The 26187-nt window shown below is 40.5% G+C and overlaps 1 protein-coding gene across 1 annotated transcript; it reads left to right on the forward strand.

Moving 5' to 3' along the window:
* LOC132822102 (troponin C, slow skeletal and cardiac muscles) lies at positions 1-22813 on the forward strand. Its single transcript, XM_060835136.1, has 6 exons — positions 1-89; positions 12999-13029; positions 13120-13266; positions 16613-16727; positions 21385-21521; positions 22767-22813. The coding sequence occupies exons 1-6, from the start codon at positions 66-68 to the stop codon at positions 22796-22798; spliced, it is 486 nt and encodes a 161-aa protein (XP_060691119.1). The 5' UTR covers positions 1-65; the 3' UTR covers positions 22799-22813.
* The last annotated feature ends 3374 nt before the right edge of the window (positions 22814-26187 follow it).

Below are 26187 nucleotides of genomic sequence, written 5' to 3' on the forward strand. Positions count from 1 at the left end.
ATCTGACCTCTATAAAAGATGTTGCAGGACCACTGATTGCAACAGCGCTGCATCCATCCTCAACCATGGAAGACATTTACAAAGCAGCGGTGAGTACAGTTCCTGTAGGAAGACACCAAGTTTCTCAGTTTACGTCTAAGTTTTTTTTTCATTTTTCTTGGTTCTGAAACATGCAAATTAATTGGAGCGACCTTATAGGGAAATTGGGCACGTGTAATGACTAGCTTTCCAAGGCCGAATTTAGATTTCTTTGTAGATCTGATGTATACAAATATTCATACAGCAATATCATTGAATAACACTTTGTTATAACTTTACCAAGATATTGTAACAAGTTTAAAAATTATTAATATTCTTTCATTCATATTAAAGCTGTTTATGGACAGACATTTAGAAGTAGTTGTCGATTTTTATAAAGTTAAACAGGTAAGCAGATGTCTAAGCGGAAAATGTATTTGCTACAAATGATATTGAAAGAGCGAGACCAGTTTAACTCACTTTGTTTTTATTGAACTGAATGCAAGTCCAGTCTTTGAAATTAGCAGATGAAAAAAAACGTTAGTCTTCCTTTGCCGATAAAATACAATCGACAAGCGTTACTTGTGCTCCGGTTTCCTCCAAAGATGTGCAGGTTAGGTGAATTGGTAATGTTAAAGTGTCCCTAGTGTTCAGGGATGTGTAGATTACATGCGTTCGTCAGGGTAAATGTAGAGTAATAGGGTCGGGGGATGGGTCTGGTGGGTTACCCTTCGAAGGGTCGGTATGGACTTGTTGGGCCGAAGGGCCTGTTTCCATACGGTAGGGATTCTATGATTAAAGTAACATTTCCATTTTAAGTGAGCCTTAAAGACTCTTAATGATTCCAAATTCGGACCTATTTTTGTTGCAATACAGCCTATAGACGTTTCCCAATGGAGATCAAACAACCCACATGTGATTTTTACCATGGGTCCGAGAATTCAATTTCTTGTCGATTCAAACCAGTCACCCTGATTTACTTTTAGTTCCTGTGGCTTATTTTGTTCAAGGTAACGTGTCATTGCGACTTGGGTTTTATGAACCAAAGCAGATTCCAATGTTAGTCCGAACCATAAAAGTATATTACATACAAATTAATCTGTCTCAATTTGAAGTATAATTAAGAGAAGCCTGCATTATTTCAATTCCTTTTAACAGAGGAATTCTTACACGCGGTCTTCAAAGAATGCGATCAAGTGTTGCTCCTTCTAGTTGAAGTTAATTTTGGCAGCGAGGAACCGGCTATCTTGGTGATAAGCTCCCACCATCAGGGACCGAAATGCTCCGCTAAAAATTTCAAGGATGCATGTCTATGTCAATCACGGATACAAAAGCAAACCATGCGTGGTATTTGTCTTAGCTCTCCTCCACAGTTGTCTTGTCGTTTATCTTGTTAAAAATAACAAGGAGTCGTGTTACCAAAGCCACAGTGAACAACACTATAAAAGAGCTTGCTTTTGTAGGGTACCTATTCCTGTCCAAACCATCCTGGCCTAGATGTGATGCCAGAACAATGACTGCAGCTGACTCTTTTTCATCACAGCTCTTCCAATAAAATCCTTCAGAAAACGTTTGAAAAGGTTAGGAAGAAATCTGAATGTAATTAGTTTGGTGGTAGGACCAGCCATCATCTAATAGGTATGACCAAACTCTCAAACTTGTAATGAGATATATGGAATCACTACAGAGCAGAAAGAGGCCATTTGGCCCATTGAGTCTACACCAGCCCTCTGAAGTGTATCCCATCCTGACCCACCTCTCCATCTCATCTCCATAAACCATTTTTACAATGGCCAATACACCTAGCCTTCACAGCCTGAACACTATGAGGCAATTAAGTATGGTAAATCCATCCACCCTGCATGTCTTTGGACTGTGGGAGGAAACCAGAGCATCCAGACGAAACCCAGGCAGACACAGGGGAAATGCACAAACTCTACATGAACAGTCATCGAAGCTGGAATCAATATAGCTACTTGATCTTCACTACATACTTAAGGTTTTACAACAAGTTACTAATTGAAGATAGAAATAAGTCTTAGGCTTATTGTATCCTAATAGAACTTTCACGCAATGTGCTGATGAATTTATTGCTTCATTCTTCACGAATGTTGGTTATACTACCATCTAAGACTAATTGTTCACTATCTGGAATATTTGCGTGCAAAACTGACCAATATTTGATCTCTTAGAATTGATAGGCAAAACCTAAGTAGAGCTTAGATTATTTGATGGTTCAAGACCAGTTGTAACATTTGATGTACATTCTCCCAGTGTCAGCATGGGTTTCCTCCAGGTGCTCTGGTTTCCTCTCACATTCCAAAAGATGTGCAGGTTAGGTGAACTGGCCATGCTAAATTGCACATATTGTGAGGTGCATTAGTCAGGGGTAAATGTAGGGAAATGGGTCTGGGTGGATTACTCTTCAGAGGGTCAGTGTGGACTTGTTGGGTCGAAGGGCCTCTTTCCACACTGTTAGGAGTCTAGTCTAATATAATCTCAGGAAGGAAATTAAAACAATTACAACCACTAGGAAAAAGACATTGAGAAAATTATTAGAATTAAACTAAAAGAGTCCCCAGTGCTGATGGACTTCATTCTGCTCTGAAACAAAGTCACTGCAGAGACAGTAAATGCATTGGTTTCAATTTTCCAAAATTCTTGGGAAGGTCCTATCAGATTGGAAAATAGTGAATGTGACTCCTCTATTCAAGAAAACAGGAGACTACAGGTTTGTTACCTTAACATCTACCACAAGGAAAATGCTGAAATGTATTATTGAACAGATACAGCATGGCACTGAGAAAATCTTAAAGCAATCAGGCAGAGTCAACATGTTGTGAAAGTGAGTCATGTTTGACGAGTATATTGGAATTCCTTGAGGAAATACCAAACCTTGTGGATGACAGGGAACCTGTGGGTTTGCTGTAGGGTTAGATTTCTAGAAGGCATTTTACAAAAAGGTTACCATGCAAAATTAGATCTCATGGTATGGATAGTAACAAATTAGCATGTTTAGAATATCTAACAGAAAACAAAGTAGGCATAAATGGGTAATTTGTGGATTGGAAACATGTGACAAATCATGTGCCACTGGATTCAGTGTGGTACCACAAATTGTATGAATGACATGAATGGAGGGACTGAATGTGTGGTTACTAAATTTGCTGATGAAACAAAGTTAAATAGGGAAAGAAGTTGGATATAAGGAGTCACCAAAAGGATATAGATAAATTAGGTGACTGGGAAAAATTGACTATTGAAGTATAATGTGGGGAAAATGAGAACATACCCACTTTGGCTAGAAGAATAGAAAGAGAATGTTCTTTGAACAGAGAGAGATTTCAAAATTTGGAGAGACGCTGGCGATTATGTGTCCTGCAAGGTTGGCATGCAAGTGTACCAAATGATTAGGAAGACAAGTGGAATGTTATTTATTGCTAAGAGAAGGGAACAAAAAAGTAGGGCTATTTTACTGTAGTTGTATGGGGATTGGTGAGACCGGATTCAGGAGTACTGAGCTCTTTATTTAAGAAAGGATGTAAATACATTACAGGCATTTCAGAGAATATCCACTCAACTGATACATGGAGTGAGGTGGTTGTCTAATGAGGGAAAGGTGACAAACTGCGCCTGTACCCAATGGAGACTGAGAGATGATTTTTCTGAAACATATAAGATGCTGATAGGACTTGATGGTGAACATTGAAAGTCGAGAGTGTGATGCTGGAAAAGCACAGCAAGTCAGGCACCATCTGAGGAGCAGGAGAATTGATGCTTCAGGCAAAAGCCCTTTATCAGGAAACGTCAATTCTCCTGCTGCTCAGATGCTGCCTGACCTGCTGTGCTTTTCCAGCATCACACTCTCGACTCTAATGTCCAGCACCTGCAGTCCTCACTTTTGCTTAGGTGAACATTGAAAGGATACTTCACATTATGGGACAGATAAGAAGAAGGGGACACAGTTTAAAAATAAAGGATGACCCATTTAAGGCAAGAGATGAGAATATTTTTCTTTCAGATAGTTGAGAGCGTTTGGAACTCTCTCATCCAGAGACCAATGGAGTTTGGGTCATGAATATTTTCATGGTAGTGGTAGAGGGAGCCTTGAGGAACAAGAAGGTTGAATGGTATTAAGGTTCAGTAGGAGAACACAAATGAGGCCAAACTCAGATCAGCCCTGATCTTATTAAACAGCAGAGCAGGCTCCAAAGGGCTAAATGGCCTACTTTCTGCTTCTAATTTGTATATTCCTATGTCACATTCTATTCACAGAAGGTTACAACTGCCCAACCAAATAATACTAACATGTGCAGTCTGGTGTCGAGAGTGTGGTGCTGGAAGAGCACAGTAGGTCAGACAGCATCCGAGGTGCAGGAAAATCAATGTTTCGGGCAAATGCCCTTCATCAGGAATATTCCTATGCTCTTCCAGCACTACACTTTCAATTTGAATCTCCAGCATCTGTAATCCTCACTCTCGCCTATGTGCAGTCTGGTGTTAATTACCTTCCAAACAGCATGTACTGAGCGAATGACTGAATATGTAATTGGAACCACAGCAACAAATACAGTAGAATAAAATAAATGATAGTAATCATGGTTAAAACTGAAAGGACTGTGGATGCTAATTAGAAACAAAAACAGAGATTGCTAGAAAAGCTCAGGAGATCTGGCAGCATCTGTGAAGGGAAATCAGAGTTAACATTTTGGCTCCAGTGACCCTTCCTCAGAACTGATGGTAGCGAGGAAAATGTGAGTTTTAATGCAGAAGATAGGGTATGGGAGGGGCTAAGAAGTTAATGCTAGTTGGGGATAGAGCCCGAAGAGAGATAAATACAGTTGGATAGACAAAGGAGTAACAATCTAGCTAGGAGGATGAATAGCTGTTAATGAAGACCGTGAGTGGCTAACAATGGGTTGTGTGTAATAACAGACTATGTGATAAGAAGGCCTGATGTGTGGCGGTGGGGACTAGGACATGGGTAAGTTCAGACCCTAAAATTATTGAAATTGATATTATGTCCAGAAGGCTGCAGAGTCCCCAAGCAGAAAGTGAGGTGTTGTTCATCCAGTTTACAATGAGCTTCACTGGAGCACTGCAGCAAGCCTGAGACAGAAATATTGGCCAGGTGGCAGGGTGGTGTGTTGACATGGCAGGCGACTGGAAGCTCAGGATCATTTTTGCAGGCAGTACGTAGGTGCTCTGCAAAGCAGTCACCCTAAGTATGTTTCATTTTCTCAGTTTTGGGAAAAGCACATTGTGACCAGTGAATGCAGAGGACAAGGTTGTGTGAATGGCAGATAGAGCGCTGCTTCACTTGGAAGGTATGTTTGGGCCCTGGGATACTGAGGAGGGTGAACGTAAATGGGCATGTGTTACATCTTCATAGGGGAAGGTGCCTTGGGGGTGTGGGGGCATTGAGAGTGAAGGAAGAGTGGACCAGGGTATCCCAGAGGGAACGGTACCTGCGGAAGACTGACAAGGGAGGGGAGGGGAGGGGAAGTGCTTCAGTCCATGTGATGTGGATACAGTCACAGTACTGTTAGAGAGGAATTTCTGTGATGTTTAACCCAGGGATATTGAAGAGAATGGCAACATGTTGTGGTTCTGTTCGCCGAGCTGGGAATTTGTGTTGCAGACGTTTCGTCCTCTGTCTAGGTGACATCCTCAGTGCTTGGGAAGTGCTTCTGTGATGTTTCCTCCAGCATTTATAGCTTCACAGGAGGCTCCCAAGCACTGAGGATGGAATTAATTGTCTATAAAGTGCTTTGGGACAATCTGAGGTCATGAAAGATCTTTATAAATGCAAGCCTTTCTTTCAACGTTAGCTTGTTTACCAAATTCCAGAAACAATGCTATCATCTGTAGTTCCTATATTTCTCCCTTATTCTGTCAGTCCTTTTGTGTAAGGACAGTATGATGTTATTACAGGATCTTGTTACTATATTCATCCTGCTGGGGTGTATGTGTCTGGTGGTGGGCATCTCGCTGGAGGTGGCGGAAATGGTGAAAATGATTTTCAGGATGTGGATGCTGATGGGATGATACGTAAGGATAAGGGGAACCCTTGTGGGAGGGAAGAGAAGGAGTCAGGGCTGAAGTGCTGGAGATAGATCAGACCCGATTGAGGGCCATGTCAACAACAGTGCTGGGAAATCCTCGATTGAGGAAGAAAGTGGACATTTCGGAGGTTCTCTTATCTTCAGAATATATATGACGGAGATGGAGGAACTGGGAGAATGGACTAGAGTCTTTACAAGAAACAGGATGAAAGGATCTGTATTCCAGGTAACTGTGGGTGTTGGTGGGTTTATAATGGATATTAGTGGCAAATGTATCCCCAGAAATAGAAACAGAGATTTCGAGGAAGGGAAGGGAAGAGTCAGAAATAGATCAGGTGAAAGTGAGGGCAGGGTGGAAATTGTAAGAAAATTGATAAACCTTTCTGGGTGAGATAGGGAAGCAGCTTGTACTGTATTAGTAATGATGACCAAAGAGAACACATCAACATCTACTTGGAAGAGGACAAGCAGAAGGGGAAATTCAAGATGGTGTCTATGTGTGGGGGCAAGTAGTAATTCTTCAATTTCACTTATGAGATTGGGGCAAGAATGATTGACATTCCTTAATGATCTGTTACTCAGCTAGTTCTCCCACTTATGTGACGTGCATAGGAAAGATGCAGTCCCTTGTGGCTTAATAATAAAAACAAAGCCATTTCAATTATCTTTTCTCCATTCATTCATGGGATGAGTGCATCACTGGCAATGCCAATACTTTTTTTGTAAATATTTTTATTGTCAAAACAATTTTGAATTTTTTACAAAATTATAAAATTACAACAAAATAGTATAACAATATTATAATGTAACAACAAAAACAGTAAACAAATGACTACTCTATTCCACAAACAGTTTAAAAGAAAAGCAAAAAAGAAAAACAAAAAACACATACTACAATTCAATAAATAAATTTAATAAAAAATGAAATTAAATCAAATTCAACCAAGGCAAATTAAACTAAATTAAGTTATAATGCAACCCAACCAACGCTCCCCACCACCGAAAGAATCAACTGGCATACCCCTTTATTTGAAATTCTTCCTCCCAGGGGCCCTTGGCCCATCAGACACAACCCCCGCAGCGACACGAAGGCCCTGACCAATATCGGTGACAAGTCTGCATATGTACATTCAAAAAAGGCTGCCACATCCTATAAAAAAAGTTCCATTTTCTGGTGCACCATACTTATAAGGAAGTCTGGGGGATGTGCTCCATAACTAATCTGAACCACCCCGAGATCCCTGGGGGATTCTCCGACACCCAGCTCATTAGAATGTTCTTCCTCTCACAATATGAAAGGTTATTAAACAGTTTCTTCCCATGTGCATCCAAAGAGGGGAGATTTGGCAAACCCAAGAGGAGGGACTCCTCTCTACCTTGACCTTGGTTCCCAAGACCCCTTCCAAGACACTCGTCAGAGCATCCCAACACCTATGAAGCTTGTGGCATGACCACAAGCAATGAGTAAGAGTACCAATATCTGTTTTACATTTGGGGTATATAGGATACGCTCCTGTCTTGAATTTTGCAGGCCGCTCCAGTACCAGATAAGCCCTGTGGAGGACCTTCAGCCTGCGTCCTATTGCAAATCAAAATCTTCCTTCCATTCTCCCAAATATCCTTCCATGCCTCTGACAAGATCTCCACCCCCAATTCCTGAGTCCAGATCCTGCACAGCTGCTCAATGTCCTTTGTGACACTACCTTCTAATAAGTGACAGACGGTGCTGACCGAGAGAGTGCCCATGGACCGAAGCACTCTCCTCCCCACCTTAGACTTATAGGGACTAACCATTAATGTAGTCGTTTTCTGTATAAATTTCCTAATCTGAAAATAACGATAGAGTTCGCTCCTAGAGAGCTTATATTTCTGGCTCAACTGCTTAAAAGACATCAGGACCTTCCCATCAAATAAATCTCCCAAACAGGAAACTCCTCTAGATTCCCAGAGCCTAAAGCCGGAATCCTGGCATTTCAACTACAGGAGTAAAAAGGGAAGTTTTTGTAAATTGCCCTCACTTTTTCTCATCACTTTCCATGCTTTAACCGTATTAAGGACAGTGGGATTTCTGCAATACTCCATAACAGTCCTTATTTTGTCCACAAACAACAAATTAATGAGGGGGTATTTTGCCTTGGAGGCCTCGGTGTTCAGTCAGCCAAATTGACCTTGGGTCCTGGCAAGCCCGATCAGCCACATAGGATAGTAGGGAACTCAACTGATATTTCTTAAAATCTGGAAAATCTACACCTCCCATCCCCTGCGGAAACTGCAATTTGTCCAGCTTAATAAGAGGCTGCCGATGATGCCAGATGAAAGATCCGTGCCAACTGTAAAGCCTCCGTAGTGCTTGCCTTGGCAGCATCAAAGGGAGCACCCGCATGGGATATAATAAATGCAGAAGAACATTCATTTTCAGCAGAGCTCTTCTACCCAACCAAGGTCCTCCCAGCGCCGAAGGTCCTGCCTTATCTTCTCTCGCAACTGCACAAAATTAGCTTTATATAATTAATCGAAGGCCAGTTTGATAAAAATGTCTAAATACAGGAAACCTCCCTGTGACCACCTGAAAGGGAATTGTATTACACCCCGAAGATCGAGTACTCTGACAAGACCCCTCACAGGCCTGGCCTCCAACTTCATAAAATTGATTTTAAACCCCTAGAAACAACCAAATAAATTAATCACTTGCATTAAACAGGGCGTAGATATTGTCAGATTAATGAGAAAAAAAGAACATTATCTGCATAAAGGGTGATCTTGTGCCCTCTTGATCCTACCTCTGGGGCAATTATATTGGGGTCCCTCCGGAAAGTCTCTGCCAACGGCTCTATCGCTAATGAAAATAGCAACGGTGAAAGCAGGCACCCTTGTCGGCTGCCTCTACCGATACTAAAATTGTCAGACCTTATACCATTAGTGAGATCGCTGTCTTAGGGTCACAGTATAACACTGCCACCCACCTGGCAATGACCCCTCAAAGACCAAACTCTTCCAGGACATAAGAGGTACGGCCACTCCTTCTGGTCAAAATCTTTCTTTGCAGCCAGGGAGACTACCAAGCCTAGAATCGACCCTTACTGGCATACCTGAACAATATTCAATATAATTCTAATGTTGTTAGAAGACCTGCATCCCCTAATAAAACCTATCTGGTCCTCCTTTATGATGGAGGGCAAGACCTTCTCCAACCTCAACACCAGCATTTTTGACAGAATTTTAAAGTCCATGTTTAACAGCGATCTGGGCCTGTACGAAGTACAATCCTCCGGGTCTGTCCCTCTCTTGAAAATAAGGGAGATATTTGCTTCTCACAGAGTGGATGGGAGGCAGTCCTGACTGTATGAATAACTGTACATATCCAACATTGGCCCGGCCAGCATATTTATAAACCCTTTATAAAACACACTCTAAATCCTTCTGGGCTGGATGCTTTACCTGAGGAGCTGCCTCACTGCCTCCTGTATCTCTTGGATAGTCAGAGGGGCATTCAAAAGAGATACCTACTCTGAAGTTACACCTGGGAGGTCTAAGATCTTAAAAAAGGACTCCCTCTTTGCCAATCTGTTCTCACAGCTCTCCGACAGATACAACTCAGAGTAGAATTTTCTGAATGCCACATTAATCTTTTTGGAGTCGCAAATGAGAGTACCAGCACACTCTCTGATGGATGTGATAGATCTTCTTACTGGCCAAATATCTACCTGGTTTATCACCATACTCGAATAACTCTGTTTCACAAAGGAAATTTCCCTGTTTGCTGTCTGGGTGAACACAGCATTCAGAGCAGCACTGAAGGCTGTAATCCACTGCAACTTGGACCCATGCAAAACAAAATTTAAAAAATTGCATGCATCAAAAAAACAAGAAAATTAAAAGTGGGCATTCAGCATGTCCCACCCATACTTTGACGCTAGGCAATCCTGGTAGATAAAAAAAAACTCCCCTTCCCTCCACCCCCTCTCCCACCATCCCATACTAAGAGAGAGAAAAGAAAAAGGAAGGATTAAGAAAAAGGATAATGAGAGGGGAGAAAGAAGGGAGAAGAGAGAGAAAAAGAAAAAGGGGACCTCCACATGTTAAAAGAACAAAACCATGTAAAGCAGGCAAACCACGGAGAAAAAAACAAAGTAAACACTATTGTCCATATTATTTGAGCCAGTCAGTCTATTTTAATGTGTCCAGGAATCCTTTTCTGATGAGTCAAAATTAAACACAGGCCCTCAATGGCTGAAACGTAATATTGCCGGATTTCTTAAAGAGTCCTGAATATTCAAGTCACTCAGCCTCCTCTTTACCTCATCAAAGGCCTTCCTCTTGCAGATCATGGCCACAGAAAAGTCTTGGAAGAACATAATTCTTGATTCCTTGTATATCAGAGCCTGGGGATCCTTCCTCAGTGCTCTGGAAGCTTCCAACACTATTTACTTATCTCTATAGTGCTAGAGTTGCACTAGGACTGAGAGGGAGCACTGGTCCGAACTAGGCCTGCACATTGCAATCCAGTGGGCCCACTCGACCCGCACCCAGCCTGCTCCAAATTACAGCCTCAAAAACTGTGGGAGCCATTGCTCCAAGAAGCTGACAAGCTGGCCTTCTTCCTCCCATTCTGGCAGCCCGACCAGGCAGATGCTCTTCCGGAGGCCTCGATTTTTGAGGTTGTCGACCTGCTCTACCAAGGCCTGTACCTGCTGTTCCTGGGCCTGGACCCGACCCACCAAGGATTCTGTCGCGGTATTGGACGCTGGGGTCCGCTGCTCCATCTCCATGACGTGCTGCCTGAGATGCTGGATCTCCTGGTCATGCTTCTGCAGCATGGCCGAGATCAGTTCCAACCTGGTCGGGGTCTCCTCCATCGCTGAATCGATCTTCTCTCAGAGTTTGCGAAACTCTGCTCCACAGGTAAGTCCCCAGGAGCGCTCAGGAGGCTGACGCCGCGGCCGCAGATGTATCCATTGCTGCAGGGGAGTGCCCTGCTTGGTGTAATCCTCACTGTCCTTTTCCCTTGGTCATCTTCCTTAATCAACAAAACTGACACACAGCAAATCTGGGGATCTAAAACAGCCGATTTTTATCACAATAACTAAGATGTGGGCGGCACGGTGGCACAGTGATTAGCACTGCTGCCTCACAGCGCCAGAGACCCGGGTTCAATTCCTGCCTCAGGTGACTGACTGTGTGGAGTTTACACGATCTCCCTGTGTCTGCATGGGTTTCCTCTGGGTGTTCCAGTTTCCTCCCACAGTCCAAAAATGTGCAGGTTAGGTGACTTGGCCATGCTAACTTGACTGTAGTGTTAGGTGCAGGGATAAATGTAGGGGAATGGGTCTGGGTGGGTTGCGCTCCGGCGGGTCGGTGTGGACTTGTTGGGCTGAAGGACACTGTAAGTAATCTAAAAAAAAAGGGGGCTATGGTGCAGAATTCAGTCGGGCAGACGCACTGGATTGCTGCATCTTGGATCTCAACGCCAACATTTTTAACTTGAAATCCATTTCCTTCTCTATCCTTTTACTTTATTAGCAATCAAAAAAGTTAAAGAATTGAGAAGGAATTGGAACATTAGCACATTTTGTATAAAGCTAATGAATGATATTTGCTCATTTCTTACCTTTTTCCAGTCTTTGACATGGTTGGCCACACTATCTTACATCTAAGGTTTCCCCACCATCATCTCACTGAGTGGGACAGAGTGCATTCACTTGGTTCCATTTTTAACTATCTAAGCACATTTTAGAGAGTCAACTGCAATGGCTTCTCCACCCACTCCCATACTGTTACATCTGGTGTGCCCCTCCCTACCCAGGATCAATCTTTCACCCTCTCTTATTTTTCATCTGATTGCTGCCCCTCAACAACATCATCCAAAAACACAGCAAGTTTCTATGTGTGCACTGAGGGTACCCAACCTGTTTTTCTATTTGCTGGTGGGATGTGGGCATCATAGGCTGGCCAGAACCCAAACAGTGGTTTTTGCCTGACCCTTCAGAAGGTGCTTCTTGAATGTTTCTATTGTGTCTGCAGTGCATCCCAGGCACTCACCACCCTTTGTATGAAAAACATGCCTCATACATCTCTTTTAAAGTAACACCCCCAATCCCACCCCAGCACCTTGTACTTGTGTCCCCTAGTAACTGACCCCTCCACCTTGGGAAAAAGCCTCATACTTACCACTCTATCAATGTCATTCATAATCTTATAAATTTCTATCAGATCGCGCTTCTACTCTTGTGTTCCATTGAAAACAAAGCCAGTCTATCTAAACTTTCTTCATCGTTAAAATCCCCGATACCAGGTAACATCTTGGTAAACCTTTAGAATACAACAGGAGTGAAGAGAATTGAGGGAATTCCAGAACTTAGAGATTAAGCAACATTGGTGGAGTGATTAAAATCTTCGTTGCTCAGAAGCCAGAATTGGAGAAACATAAAGATCTCAAAAGGTGTGGTGCTGGAGAAAGTTACAGAGACAGAGAGGGGCAAGATCATTGAGAAATTGAAAAGCAAGGAGGAATATTCAAAAATTGAGTCACTGTTGGATCAGAACCCACTGCCTATAATAAGCAGGGAGGTGAGATGTGGAGTGATTAGGAAACAGAATTTTTGATGATCTCAAGTTTATGTAGCATTTCATTATCATGGCTTGTAAATCTTTTGAAAATGTCTGCTGGTTTGTGGCCATCTAAAATGTGGTCAGTCATACACAAAAAAAATACACCTTCAACATTGTTTAGTTTCAATTATCTCTCAGTGAGCATCAAGGGTATTCTTATACAGTTCTCAGTGTTAGACCATTTGTTTGCAAGCATGCATTTAGTCTTTCTCACTTATCCTGTAGTTTTCAAATTTAATATTCACTTCCAAATAGTATCTGTGCATTGTGTTTGCAGAACCTAATTATTGTGTTTTTGTGATACAGGTTGAGCAGCTGACTGAGGAGCAGAAGAATGGTAAGGAGTCACTAAATACAATAAGAACATTTAAAAGCAATGCTTAAAATATATTAAATTTGCTGGTACTGAAATGCTCCTTTCTTTCAGAATTCAGGGCAGCTTTTGATATTTTCGTGCAGGATGCTGAAGATGGTTGCATTAGTACAAAGGAGCTGGGTAAAGTGATGCGTATGTTGGGTCAGAATCCAACCCCTGAGGAATTACAAGAGATGATTGATGAAGTGGATGAAGATGGTACAGATATAACTTATAACATATTCTGACAATATTTATCACTCTGTTACAATAATGAGCTGACGTGTATGTTATGGGGTCATAGTAGATTTAAAAATGAGGTAACACCAAAGTTCCCAGATCCTAATACTTGGCCATAACCTTTTTATAGCATTTTTACACTAAGCACTAAATTACATTCTTTAAGCATTATAATGGAATTTATTTTCCTTTAAGAATCATAACCACAATGCCCTAATGTCTGATAGCACTGAGTGATGCCACACAGGTTCAATATTTACTTTAGAAAGTTTCTCACATCAGTTTTCTCACCACAAAGACTTACTCAATATATCTGAAAAATCAAATGGAGAACGATGCCTCAAATGAGCTCAGAAAGACATTAAAACTCATCAGAACTGTTGTGGCACTGGTCTGAAATCAAGTCACCCGCCCACATTTCCATCAAATTGAGTAATCTGGGGAGATTAGAAAAGAAAAAAATTATGAGAAGAGTATGAAGTCCTGGCCCCTCTGTAAAATTTTATATGTATTCCTGCAATTTTCTACTGTAAAATGGCTGACTGAGATCATTGACAGCTAAGCTCTAGGGGATCTTGTGATGCAGTGATAGTGTTCCTATCTCTGGGCCAATTGCTCTGGGTTCAAGTTCCTGTGTCAAAACTCAAAAGCTGTGGAGGCGTGTCATAAAACAACCAAGCAAATTGATTATTGAACTGTAAATCTATGTAAGAACAGGTGAGATTCCTGATCAGCCAGTATTGTGAATAGCTGCAGCATTACGTTCTCCCCATATTAAAATTCTCTGGGTACAGCCTCTTGCCATAAACATCATCCTTGTTCTGAGGGATGACCACAAACATGAAATTGAAAAACGGTGGCAAAGGAAGATATGAGTTGTTGACAAGTATTACCTAGTCCTTCATTGCAAAACAGAGATCTATTCACTGTATTCTATATTTTTAGTGTGTTTTATTTTAAAAAATAATGTTTTATTGCAAGTTTTGAAATATCAGCATGTTTCCCTTCAAACACTGGTAAAACACTGGTGATAACGAATGCGTGAATGTAGTAACATATGTGAACTGGCGGATAATTCACATACTCTACAATAATCCATTGTTTGCTCATGAATAGAAGTAAAATTGTTCAGCACAAGTTTTAACATTATAGTAATCAACTGGTCTTCTCATCACAATTTTACATTGTTAAATCAGTAAGAATTGAAACATAAAGGTAGCTGTGTATGTAAGTAGATGCTCTTTCTTCAGATTACAGGCCATGTTTAAGTGAGAAATAAAGTATCACATTCAGAGACTTGTCACAGCACCAGATACAGTTCATTCAGGAAAAGCAACATAGTTAGTGTGAGTTTGGATTTCCACTGAGCTAATTAAAGGGTTGCAGGAAAATACCAGTCAATGTTATAATGCTGGTAGGTTGGAAGATTCATATCCATAGCATCAGAGGGAATATCAATCATTTTTTTCACAGCATAAAAAGTCTGTGGAAGTGGGCATATTTAAATTTATTCCAGATTGTAAAAGACACTAAGCTTCCAGGCACATGATAACTATATAAGTCAAGTTCTAAGAGTAAATTGTAAGGCCTATGTTTTGTTATGAAACTGTATTCAATAATTCCAATAATGTTTCAATGAACATAATAACAATATCGCCTTGTACGTTATCAGTGATAGTTGACTGTTACATTGTGGTATTGTGTTTGATGAATCGGTCTCCTATTTTCAGTTATCATACAAATTTGCAAGGCAAGAAATCAAAAAGCAGAAATACGCAATTCACTCATTAATATATTTATCCCATACTCCTTTTTAAAAATTATATCTATTCCCTGTACTCTACCTGTAATAATGTGCAATTCACTCATTAATGCACTTATCCCATATGTTTTCCTTAAAAATAAAAAATGATATATATTCCCTGTGTTCTATCTATAATAGCTTTTGTTCTCCACCTCATCTCCCATACGTAGTGACTTATGGATACACAAAAGCCCTGTAGGTATTCGCAACCACTTGATATTTATCCCATATGGCCATTCTTCATGTGAGTCTAATTTACCAATAGCCAGCAAGTTACCATGGAGCTGCACAGTCATTCTCCATTTTATTATTCCTGATGAAAGGCTTATGCCTGAAATGTCGACTCTCCTGCTCCTCAGATGCTGCCTGACCTGCTGTGCTTTTCCAGCACCATGCTCTCGACTCTGATCTCCAGCATCTACAGTCCTGGGGCAGCACTGTGGCTCAGTCGTTAGCACTGCTTCCTCACAGCACCAGAGACCTGGGTTCAATTCCAGTCTTGGGTGACTGTCTGTGTGGAGTTTGCACATTCCCCCTGTGCCTGTGCGGATTTCTTCTGGGTACTCAGGTTTCCTCCCATGGTCCAAAAATTTCCAGGCCGTGCTCAATTACCCACTGTGTTAGGTACATAAGTCAGAGGGAACTGGGTCAGGGTGGGTTACTCGTAAGAGGGTTAGTATGAACTTGTTGGGCCAATTGACCTGTTTGCACACTGTAGGGAATCTAATCTAATCTCACTTTCTCCATTCCATTATGACTTGATGCAGGTAAAATCTCACTTATAACCAGATTCATTCCATAATGTAGGTGTTTCAACTGAGCCATATAGCCTTCTAAAATATACTTTAATTTTTTTTAACCAGGTGCAGTTCAACAGTTAATAGGAGTAATGAAAAATTTGTAATTGTATGTGCCATTGATGAAACTCCTTAACTAATTCATTAATGATCTTTCACTTGCAATGCATTGTATTATTAGAAATTTATTTTTGCACAGTAATTACATTAATTACATACTGGAATGGATCAGTAAGAATCTGTACAGGGAAAATCAACAGCAATGCTTACTTCATGAAAGTTAGATGTTAAACACAAAGCAGCAGCACAACATTGTTACGTCATTCTCTGCTGTGGTGTCTTACTTTCACAGCATCCCACCAAACTTTGCTTTTCTATTTCAGTGTAAACTGGATAAATAATAATAAGTAATAACGGAATAAGCAAACTGAATAAGTAATAAGTAACTGAATAAACTGTTAAGTTCTCTTGAAAATCTCACTTAATTGAATTATTTTATAAGATGCATTACTGTCATAATTGTGCATGCAAAGTGGTAAAGACAATGGAAGGACATTTGTGAAATGCTACTGGGTTACGAAAATAACACAATGATACTGTTCCTTATTTAGTTACACATTACACTTTTCCAGAGGTGAGGTAAACAATGCTTTTTTTGTGTGATTTTGTATTGTTCATTAATTTGTGATCAATGTAAATATCTTCAGTTCTTCATTTTATTCAGGCAGTGGAACTGTTGACTTTGATGAGTTCTTGGTGATGATGGTGAGATGTATGAAAGATGATAGCAAAGGAAAATCAGAAGAAGAACTGGCAGATTTATTTCGAATGTTTGATAAGTGAGTATTTATTGTTTAAAATACATTTATAAACTCTCATATCTAGTCCTGTGTATCGATATGCAGAAGTCAGAAGTCACACAACACTAGGTTGTTTGAAATCACAAGCTTTATGAGCACTGCTCCTTCATCAGGTGGAGTAAAAAGAAGCACACAGACACATAATTTATAGGCAGAGAGTCCAAAAGATTGTGCAAATAGTGTGGATGATGTGTTGACAAGGTGAATAATAAGTCTCTGCAGGTGATCAAAAGTGTCAGGCGGTGTGAGTAAAATGTCAAAAAGTGTGGTGCTGGAAAAGCACAGCTGGTCAGGCAGCATTCGAGGAGCAGGAGAGTCGACGTTTTGAGCATAACCTCTTCATCAGGAATATGCATGAAACCTCGACTCTCCTGCTCCTCAGATGCTGCCTGACTAGCTGTGCTTTTCCAGCGCCACACGTTTCGACTCTGATCTCCAACATTTGCAGTCCTCACTTTCTCCTTGTGAGTAAAGTGTCAACAGCTGAATAGCAAGTGAAGGGATGACCTGTAATCGTATTGAGGCAGAGGGATAGTTACGAAAAATTAAAAATAAAGTGGCGCTGGAAACAAACCAAATGGCTGCAATAACCTAATAGGTGTAAAGGTTGAATACCCAGGGTCTGAACCAAAGTTATCCAAAACTGTACAAACTAAGATAGAGAAATCATAACAAGTTATCAGGATGATGGTTTCAAAACAGGAGAGTAGGAAGATTTTACAGATATAGAACGGTATGATGGGGTTACATGCAGTGCGACATGAACCCAAGATAACCGTTGAGGCCATCTTCATGGGTATAGAACTGGGCTGTCAGTTCCTGCTCAATAATTCTACATTGTTGTGTATCTCGAAGGCTGCCTTGGAGGATGCTTACCCAAAGATTGGAGGCTGAATGCCCTTGACCACTGAGTGTACCCTGACTGAGGTAACATTCCTGTCTGACGATTGTTGCACGATGTACATTCATCCACTGCCAAAGTGTGTGCATGGTCTTGCCAATATATGATGCCTCGGGGCATCCTTGCCTGTAGCGTATGGTAGATAACATTGGCTGAGAGACACGAGTATCTGCTATGTACACGGTGGGTGGTTTTCCCACATGTGATGGTAGTATCCATGTTGATGATCTGACATACCTTGCAGAGGTTGCCATGGTAGGGTTGTGTGGTGTTGTCGTCAATATTGTCCTGAAGGTTGGGCAGTTTGCTGTGAACAATGGTCTGTTCAAGATTTAATAGCAGTTTGAAAACATGAAATGGAGGCATAGGAATGATCTTAGCGAGATGTTTGTCATTATCGATGATATATTGGAGGCTGTGAAGAACATGGCATATTTTTTCTCTGCTCTGGGGAAGTACTGGATGACAAGGGTATTTTATTGGTCCTGTCCTGTGTCTTCTGAGGATGTCTTTGTGGTTTTTCCCCTGTGGCACATCAGAACTGGCAATTGATGAATTGAGCATTGTATCCCGTTATCAGGAAGTCTTTCAGCATCTCTAGGTGTCCTTGTGTTCCTCCTCACCTGAACAGAACCTGTGTATACATGGAGCATGACTGTAGAGGATGGCTTCTTTAACATGTTCAGGGTGGAAACTGGAGAAGTGCAGCATAGTGAGGTTTTCCATGGGCTTGCAGTAGAGTGAGGTATTGAGGTGTCCATCCTTGATGGAAATGACACTGGTTCTGCATAGTCCACAGCAAGTCTGATTTGGAATGAAACTTGTTGATATTGTTGTATAGTCATTTCAGTGATTCATCACCAGGAACCAAACGAAGAAAATGTCACTGATATACCTGGTGTATAGCATTGGTTGGAGGTCCTATGTAATAAAAAGGTCTTGCTCAAACTTGTGCATAATAATGTTAGTGTATTGGTGTGCACATTTGGTCCCCATGGTTGTTCCATGTGTCTGGATGAAGAGCTGCTTGTCAGGATACACTTGAGCGGTCAAGGACATTCAACCTCCAATCTTTGAGTTAAGCGTTTACCAAGGTGGCCTTAGAGATACACAACAAAGTAGAATCACTGAGCAGAAACTGATAGCCAAGTTCCAATAGCCAATAAAGTATCACTTTATTTTTAATTTTTTTGTAATCTCTCTGCCTTAGTTAAACAGATTATACATCATCCCCTCACCTGCTATTCCACTGCTGACACTTTACTCACACTGTCTGACACTTTTGATCGCCTGCAGAAACTTATTATTCAGCCTGTCGACACTCCACTCACACCATTTGTTTGATCTTTTGATCTCTCTACCTATGAATTACGTGCCTTCACTCCAACTGGCAAAGGAGCAGTGCTCTGAAAGCTTGTAATTTCAAATAAACCTGTTAGACTATAACCTGGTGTCATGTGACTTCTGACCCTATTCACCCAAATCCAACACCAGCACCTCCACATCTACGCACAAAGGCCCAAACTATATGCACCTATTGAATTGCCAAACTGGTTTATGTACATTGTTGTCGACAGAAAGAAAGCTGTAGATCTTCATTGTTCTGAACATTGAGCTATAGATAATTACACAATGAAGAGCAAATACATTTTTCTTTTGGAGTAGAAATGACAGAGCTCACTATTAAAAGTTTGTTCCTGATTTAGACACTTAAGAGACAGGACATGTGCAGGTAAAGGTGTGAATCAGTGAGTTGCTCTCAAAGATGGAGTTTGCACCGTCTCTCCGTGTCAGCATGGGTTTCTGCCGATGCTTCAGTTTCCTCCCACAGTCCGTAGATGTGCAGGTTAAGTGAATTGGCCATGCTAAATTGCCCATAGTGTTCAGCGATGTTAGTTTGGAGCAAATGCAGAGCAATAGGGTAGGGGAATAGGTTTGGATGGGATACTCTTCGGAGGGTTGGCGTGGGCTTGTTGGGCCAAAGGGTCTGTTTCTACACTGTAGGGATTCTATTCTATAAGATGATCCATCCTCTGAAAGAAGTGCCTCACTAAGAGATTTGCCAATCTAATATATGAAACAGCATGAAGTTTCTAGTATGTAACCAATATATATATATATGCATTTCATTCACTGGAACAACTCCGGTCTTGTATATTCCAACGTAAAGAAAATTTTATCTATCCAATTAAGCCATACCAAACAATATTGCTGACATGAAAAGTTAAATGTTGAATGGATTGTTTAAAATTTATCTGTCCATTATTTTAACTCTCTTAATCTCTTAACTCAAATTTACTTACCTCTTTTATTCTGATTTCTGTATCAGATTTGACATTGAATTATGTTATCTAACTGGTTCAGACATTGCATTATTAAGTTCTTCAATCTGGGCAAAGCAAATAGTCAGTTGAGATACTCTGCAGAGAGCCCTGATTTGTTGTTGTTAGCTGACTGGAGCTTTCAGTGCAAAAGCTGATGAAAAATCTCTGGGCAAGTGTAATGAATATCTGGTACTCTCAGATTATTCTGGGGAAATACTCATATGATTGAAACCAACAGTTGTGAGAAATAAATTTGCACAGAATACATTTGTTAACAAAATGTCTTAAAAGTCTCACCATGTAGAAATTGTCAAAATCTTCCACATAATTCTAAGAATTATGCTTTATTAACATTTTTGCATGCATTTTTGCAATGTTACTTGTACCAACGATTTACCCTCCTGGGAGGTAAAAGAGGCAATCCAAGAAGCAAAGAGATTTTTTTTTCTGAGCCACAGGATTTAGCAGTGCCATTGTAGCTATCTATAGAAATGTTACCAGTGGTAACTATTTTGCCTCCAGTCATATTGTAGTTTCTAATTTACAATATAGGCTCACAATATGACAAAATCACAGTATTTGATTTTTAGAATCTGAGATGATATAGCACAGAAAGAGGTCATTTAATACAATGTGGTTGGGCCAGCTCTTTGAACGAGAAATCTAATTATTTTCAGACCCCTGACATTTCCCCATAGCCTTGGAAATTTCCAATGAAGTATTTATTCAACTCCCCTTTGAAAGCTATTACTAAATATTATTTTATCACACTTAGTCAGTGCATTCTGGGTCATACTTGCTCATTACATTAGAAATTCTTCTCAATTTACCTCTGATTATTTTGCTAATTGCCTTAAATTTGTGTTTTTCACTTTTTTTCTGCCACTGACAATAGTTTCCCTTTACACTATCAAATCCCTTCCTGATTTTGGATAACCATATTAAACATGATAAAGTTAAATCTTAAAAATAACTCAGCGATAGTTTCCTACACCCTCTGTGGAGACAATATGTGTGTTGACTTGAATATTATCAGTAATCCTTTCCACATCTAAATGAATGAAGAAACATACAAATAAAACTCAGTTCAGCTTAATCCAGGGCAATGGATGTTCAATATTCAATCTGTTGATAAAAAAAATTGGAAGTAAAAATGGATATACAGTGAAAGGGACTCAAATTGATTTCGTTGACATTTTAAATTCTTTATTGATGGTGAAGGTTAGTGTTTGGGGTGCAACTGCAATGTTGGTTTGAGAAATCAATTATGGTGTTAGAGAATTCATCATGAATAATATAAATTTGTATGAAGGAACAAGCTGTACAAGCTCATAATAATATTAAACCATAATGCTTGATCAATCTCACACAGTTGTCATTTTGATTTCTATAACCACCTGCATGGTAACAGAAATGCTGATGGTTACATTGACCTCAATGAATTAAGAACAATGCTGGAAGAAACAGGTGAATGCATCACTGATGATGACGTTGAAGAGCTTATGAGAGATGGTGACAAAAATAGTGATGGAAAAATCGATTATGATGGTGAGTTACATAATCACTACATATGTTTTGCAATTTAGAATCTTCTGTTTATTTTGCAATCCTTACACCAATTTTGACAGTTCCTGAGTTTTTGAAGTACAGTAGCAGCAAAATCTATTGATCTGGTTCTCATTTCTCTTTCCTCACAGCATCCTGAGATGCCTCATGTCTCTGATTTTCTACCAGATGTAAACAATAGTTAAATTAGAACATAATAAAAAGCCATTTGGGACTCCTGTGACAGTGGTAATATCCCTGCCTCTGAGCCAGGAGGCCTGCATTCAAATTCCACCTGCTCCAGAGATGCATAATAATGTCTCTGAACAGATTGATTATAAAATATTTATACTAAGGGGGCTGGTTAGTTCAGTTGGCCAGACAGCATTTTTGTAATGCAGAGTGATGCCAACAGCATGGATTCAATCCCTGCACTGACTGAAGTTACCATGAAAGACTGTCCTTCTCAACCTCTCCCCTCATCTAAGGCATGGTGACCCTCAGATTAAACCAGCACCAGTCATCCGAGTGAGCAGTCCAGTGATTCAATAGAACTCTGGCAATTTTACCTTCCTTTATTAAAAAGCCACATGAATCCTAACATTGCACATTTTGGGGGGGGAAGGTCCTATAATTTTTGTGGTCTTCTATCTCTTTTGTATGGATACACCTAATGCATTCATATGTAATATTGTCCCCATTGTAACCATCTGTCTTTCATTGTTTTACAATAAAATCCCAAAATCAATTCCATGATAACCGACAGTCTTCCTCAATTTTCTTACTCCACATATTTCTTTCTCTACTTACATTTTATTTTCCAATTACTCCCCTTCCACACACTCTACCCCATCTCTATTGTACACCTGCCACAATCTTGAAGGGTCAAAGCACTTACTTCTCAGGTGTCTAGTGACATCCCAATAATTACCTTTCTTGGCAGGCCACTATGGGAGGGTGTGGGGAAGTGAAGCATTACAGATAGCCCTCTTGGTGGATAAACATAAAAGTAATGATAGAAGATTGGAGTTTAAATCAGCCTCCACGAATCCAATTCCTGAAGTCAGCAAACAACAGTATTTAATATATGGAATATATCAGCATAACAGCGAAAAGAAAGTCTGAGCATGTGATTTGCTGATGCCCCAAATTTTCTTTCATCTCCAATTAGCAACTCGCAATAGAAGTATCTTTTCAATATATTGTTGAAAACTTGAATTTTATATATTGTGATCTGTTCTATTTCAGAATTCTTGGAATTCATGAAAGGAGTTGAATAAATGTCATAAGACCGATGCTAAGAGTCCAGTTATTTACTTGTTGTGACACTTCTTTGGTCTGTTATGGATTAGTATAACTAGTCAACTAGCTTAGGAACAATTGATTTAAAACTACAGTCAAGTCCAAGATTTCATGTTATTCAAATACTTGTGGATTTCTATCAATGAATGTATATAATTGGATATTGAATGTAATCTTTTAAAATAAAGAAAATTGTAACAGCTGTTGAAGGTCAATAAAGTTTTAACTAACATTGCAGCGAGTATGCACTTGATAAACTAGGTACTCATAATAACTTCAGTCTACAATCCTGACTGTTTGCAGCAATACAAAATCTGAACCAACTAAAACTGATCGAAATTTTACTCAAAACATTACTAATTAGTCTGCTTTATTAATAGTTTGTTATAGATCTGTGGGATTTCATTGGTAAAAGTTTGAGATTTTTTTTTCTAATTTACTTATGGGATGCAAGAGATGCCTGCTCATCTCTTATTACCACTGAGAAGGTAGTAGTGAGCTATCTTCTTGAACTGTTGTAATACATTTGGTGTATGCATACACACAATGGCAATTAGGGAGGAATTTCCAGGATTTTGATCCAGCAACACTAAAGGAATGGTGATATGTTCCCAGGCAGGATGGCGAGTGGCTCAACAGGATTACTTGCCTGCCAAACAGCAAAAGCAACAAGTGAGAGACAGAGCTAAGTGAGAACACAACCAAAGGATCAGTTTTAAGCTCTGCAGTTCTTCCACATCCAATTGTGAATGGTGGTAGTCAATTAAACAACTGACCGGAGGAGGTGGCTCCAAAAATAATATTGTCAAGAGTGTGGTGCTGGAAAAGCACAGCAGGTCAGGCAGTATCTGAGGAGCAGGAAAATCGACGTTTCAGGCAAAAGTCCTTCAACAGGTTGCCTGACCTGCTGTGCTTTTCCAGCACCACACTCTTGACTCTAATCTCCAATCCTTGCAGCACTCACTTTCACCTCCAAAAACATTATAGTCATCAGAGAATCCCACCAGTGCAGATAGAAGCCATTTGGCCCAGAGTTTGCACCAACCTTCCATAGAGCGTCCTGTCTGGAATCATCCCCCGAATACTGTAATCCTGCATTTCCCATAGCAAATCCACCTAACATCTTTGGACTGTGGGAGGGAACTGAAACACCCAGCAGAAACCCATGCAGCCATGGGGAGAATGTGCAAACACCAGACAGACACCCAGGCTGAAATTGAACCTAGGTCCCTGGCATTGTGAAGCAACAATGCTAACCACCATGCCCCATTGTCAATATCCCCGTGGTCAAAAACAGATGGACCAACACATAAGAGACAAAGCTGAAGAATTTGCTGCAATTTTCAGCCTGAAGAGCTACGTGGATCATATAAAGAAATGATTGGAGACAGTGGATACTGCAGATGCTATGGGACCTGACTATATTTAGCAATAGTATTAAAAACTTGTGCTCCAGAACATGCCACATCCAAACCCATACTGGCATCTACCCGACAATGTGGAAAATGGCTCATGCATGTTGATATACAAAAGTCAGAATAAATCTAAACCAGCCAATACTGTCCTATCAGTCTCCTCTCAATCATTAGTAAAGTGAAGGAAGGTGCAATCAATAGTGCTTTCAAGCAGCGCCTGTTCTCTGATACTAGTGTGGGACTTGACAGGGACATTCAGCTCCTGATCTCATTACAGCTTTCGTTCAAACACAGGCAAAAGAGCTGAATTCCAGAAGTAAAAAGTGAGAGTGACAGCCTTTGATATTAAGGCCATATCTGACCGTGTGGCATCAAGGAGGCCTATCAAAACTAGAATCAATTGGAATGGTGGGCAGACTCTCCACTGATTGGAGTCAAACCTGGCACAAAGACAGATGCTTATTTTGTTGGAGGTCAGTTATTTCAGCTCCAGGACATCTCTGCAGTAGTTCCTCAGGATAGCATCCTCAGCTGAACCATTTTCATTTCCTTTATCATTACCTTCTATACATCAGATGAGGATGTTCATCAATATCTGCGACTCCTCAGAGCAAATTTCTTTTCCCTAAAGATGGGAGAGTTCAAAACTAGGGGGCATATTTAAAAGGTGAGGGGAGAACATTTTTAAAAAGACATGAGAGGCAACCTTTTTTTAAACAGAGAATGGTTCGATGAATTACCAGAAGTAGTGGTGGACGCAGGTACAGTTACCATGTTTAAAAAGACATTTGACCAATTACTTCAATAGAGAAGATTTGGAGGGATCTGGGCAGTCAGGTGGGACTAATTAAGTTTTGGGAACATATTCTAATGGACTAGTTCGATTGAAGGATCTGTTTCCATACTGTGTGGCTCTATGTTCAAACACAAGATCTGGACAATATCCAGGCTTGAGAGTGTGGTGTTGGAAAATAGTATTAGCATCATTGAATCCCCCATCATCAACACACTGGGTGTGACTATTGACCAGAAACTTAAATGGACTCACTGTGGCTACAAGAGCAGTTAGAGGCTCGAAATACTGTGACGAGTACATCACCTCCTGACTCCCCAAAACCAGTCCACCATCCATAATACACAAGTCAGGAGTGTGATGGACAATTCCCCACTTGCCCCATTCCAACAACAAAAGCAGCATGAGTCCATCCAGAACACAGCAGCTTGCTCAACCGGCACCACATCCACAAGCATCCACTCTGTTCATCACTGATGCGCAGTAGCCACAGTGTGCACAACCTACAAGATGCACATAGAAATTCACCAAAGATCCTCAGATTACACCTTTCAAACCCAACAATCTCCATCTAGAAGTACGAAGTCAGAAGACACTTGGAACACCACTACGTTCAAGCTCCCCTCCAAACCACTCACTATCCAAATTGGAAATATATTGACATTCTTTCACTGTCACTGGGTCAAAGTTGTGTAATTCCCACTCTAGTGGCATTGTGGGTCAACCCAAAGCAGGTGGACTGCAGTGTTTCAAAAATGCAGCTCATTAGCACTTTCTCAAGGGCAACGAAGGACGTGCAATAAATGCTAGCCAGCCAGTGATGCCCACATCCCAGAAATAAATCAAAAGAAAAGCATACTGAAGAATTGGTCTCAGCCTGTTTAAGTTTGATTTAAGAGAGTTGACAGTGGATTTAGTAGAATTTAGGACAATACATAGGCAATAGAGTGGGATGAAATTATTTATCAGAAGTAATGGCCTCCCCATCCTTGGCACAAAAGTCACATCGGCCTATGGCTCAAGTCCTTCCCAACTCCAAGTTGTTAAGTAATTGTTATTACCTGATTAAAAGCAAAAGATGACCATGAATGCTGAAGTAACAGTGTATCAGCAGCAACAAAGATTGGGGTGATCAGCGTGATGTTGAAGTGAGGAACAC

This window comes from Hemiscyllium ocellatum, chromosome 14 (assembly GCF_020745735.1).
Source record: "Hemiscyllium ocellatum isolate sHemOce1 chromosome 14, sHemOce1.pat.X.cur, whole genome shotgun sequence".
In the NCBI taxonomy this organism is placed as follows: Eukaryota; Metazoa; Chordata; class Chondrichthyes; order Orectolobiformes; family Hemiscylliidae; genus Hemiscyllium; species Hemiscyllium ocellatum.

Bases quoted from the DNA above. Each gene is read 5' to 3' on its own strand.
- LOC132822102 (XM_060835136.1), top strand. From the start codon at position 66: ATGGAAGACATTTACAAAGCAGCG. The intron at 13,030-13,119 runs GTAAGGAGTCAC...CCTTTCTTTCAG, and splicing joins GACTGAGGAGCAGAAGAATG to AATTCAGGGCAGCTTTTGAT. The intron at 16,728-21,384 runs GTGAGTATTTAT...GCATGGTAACAG, and splicing joins TTATTTCGAATGTTTGATAA to AAATGCTGATGGTTACATTG.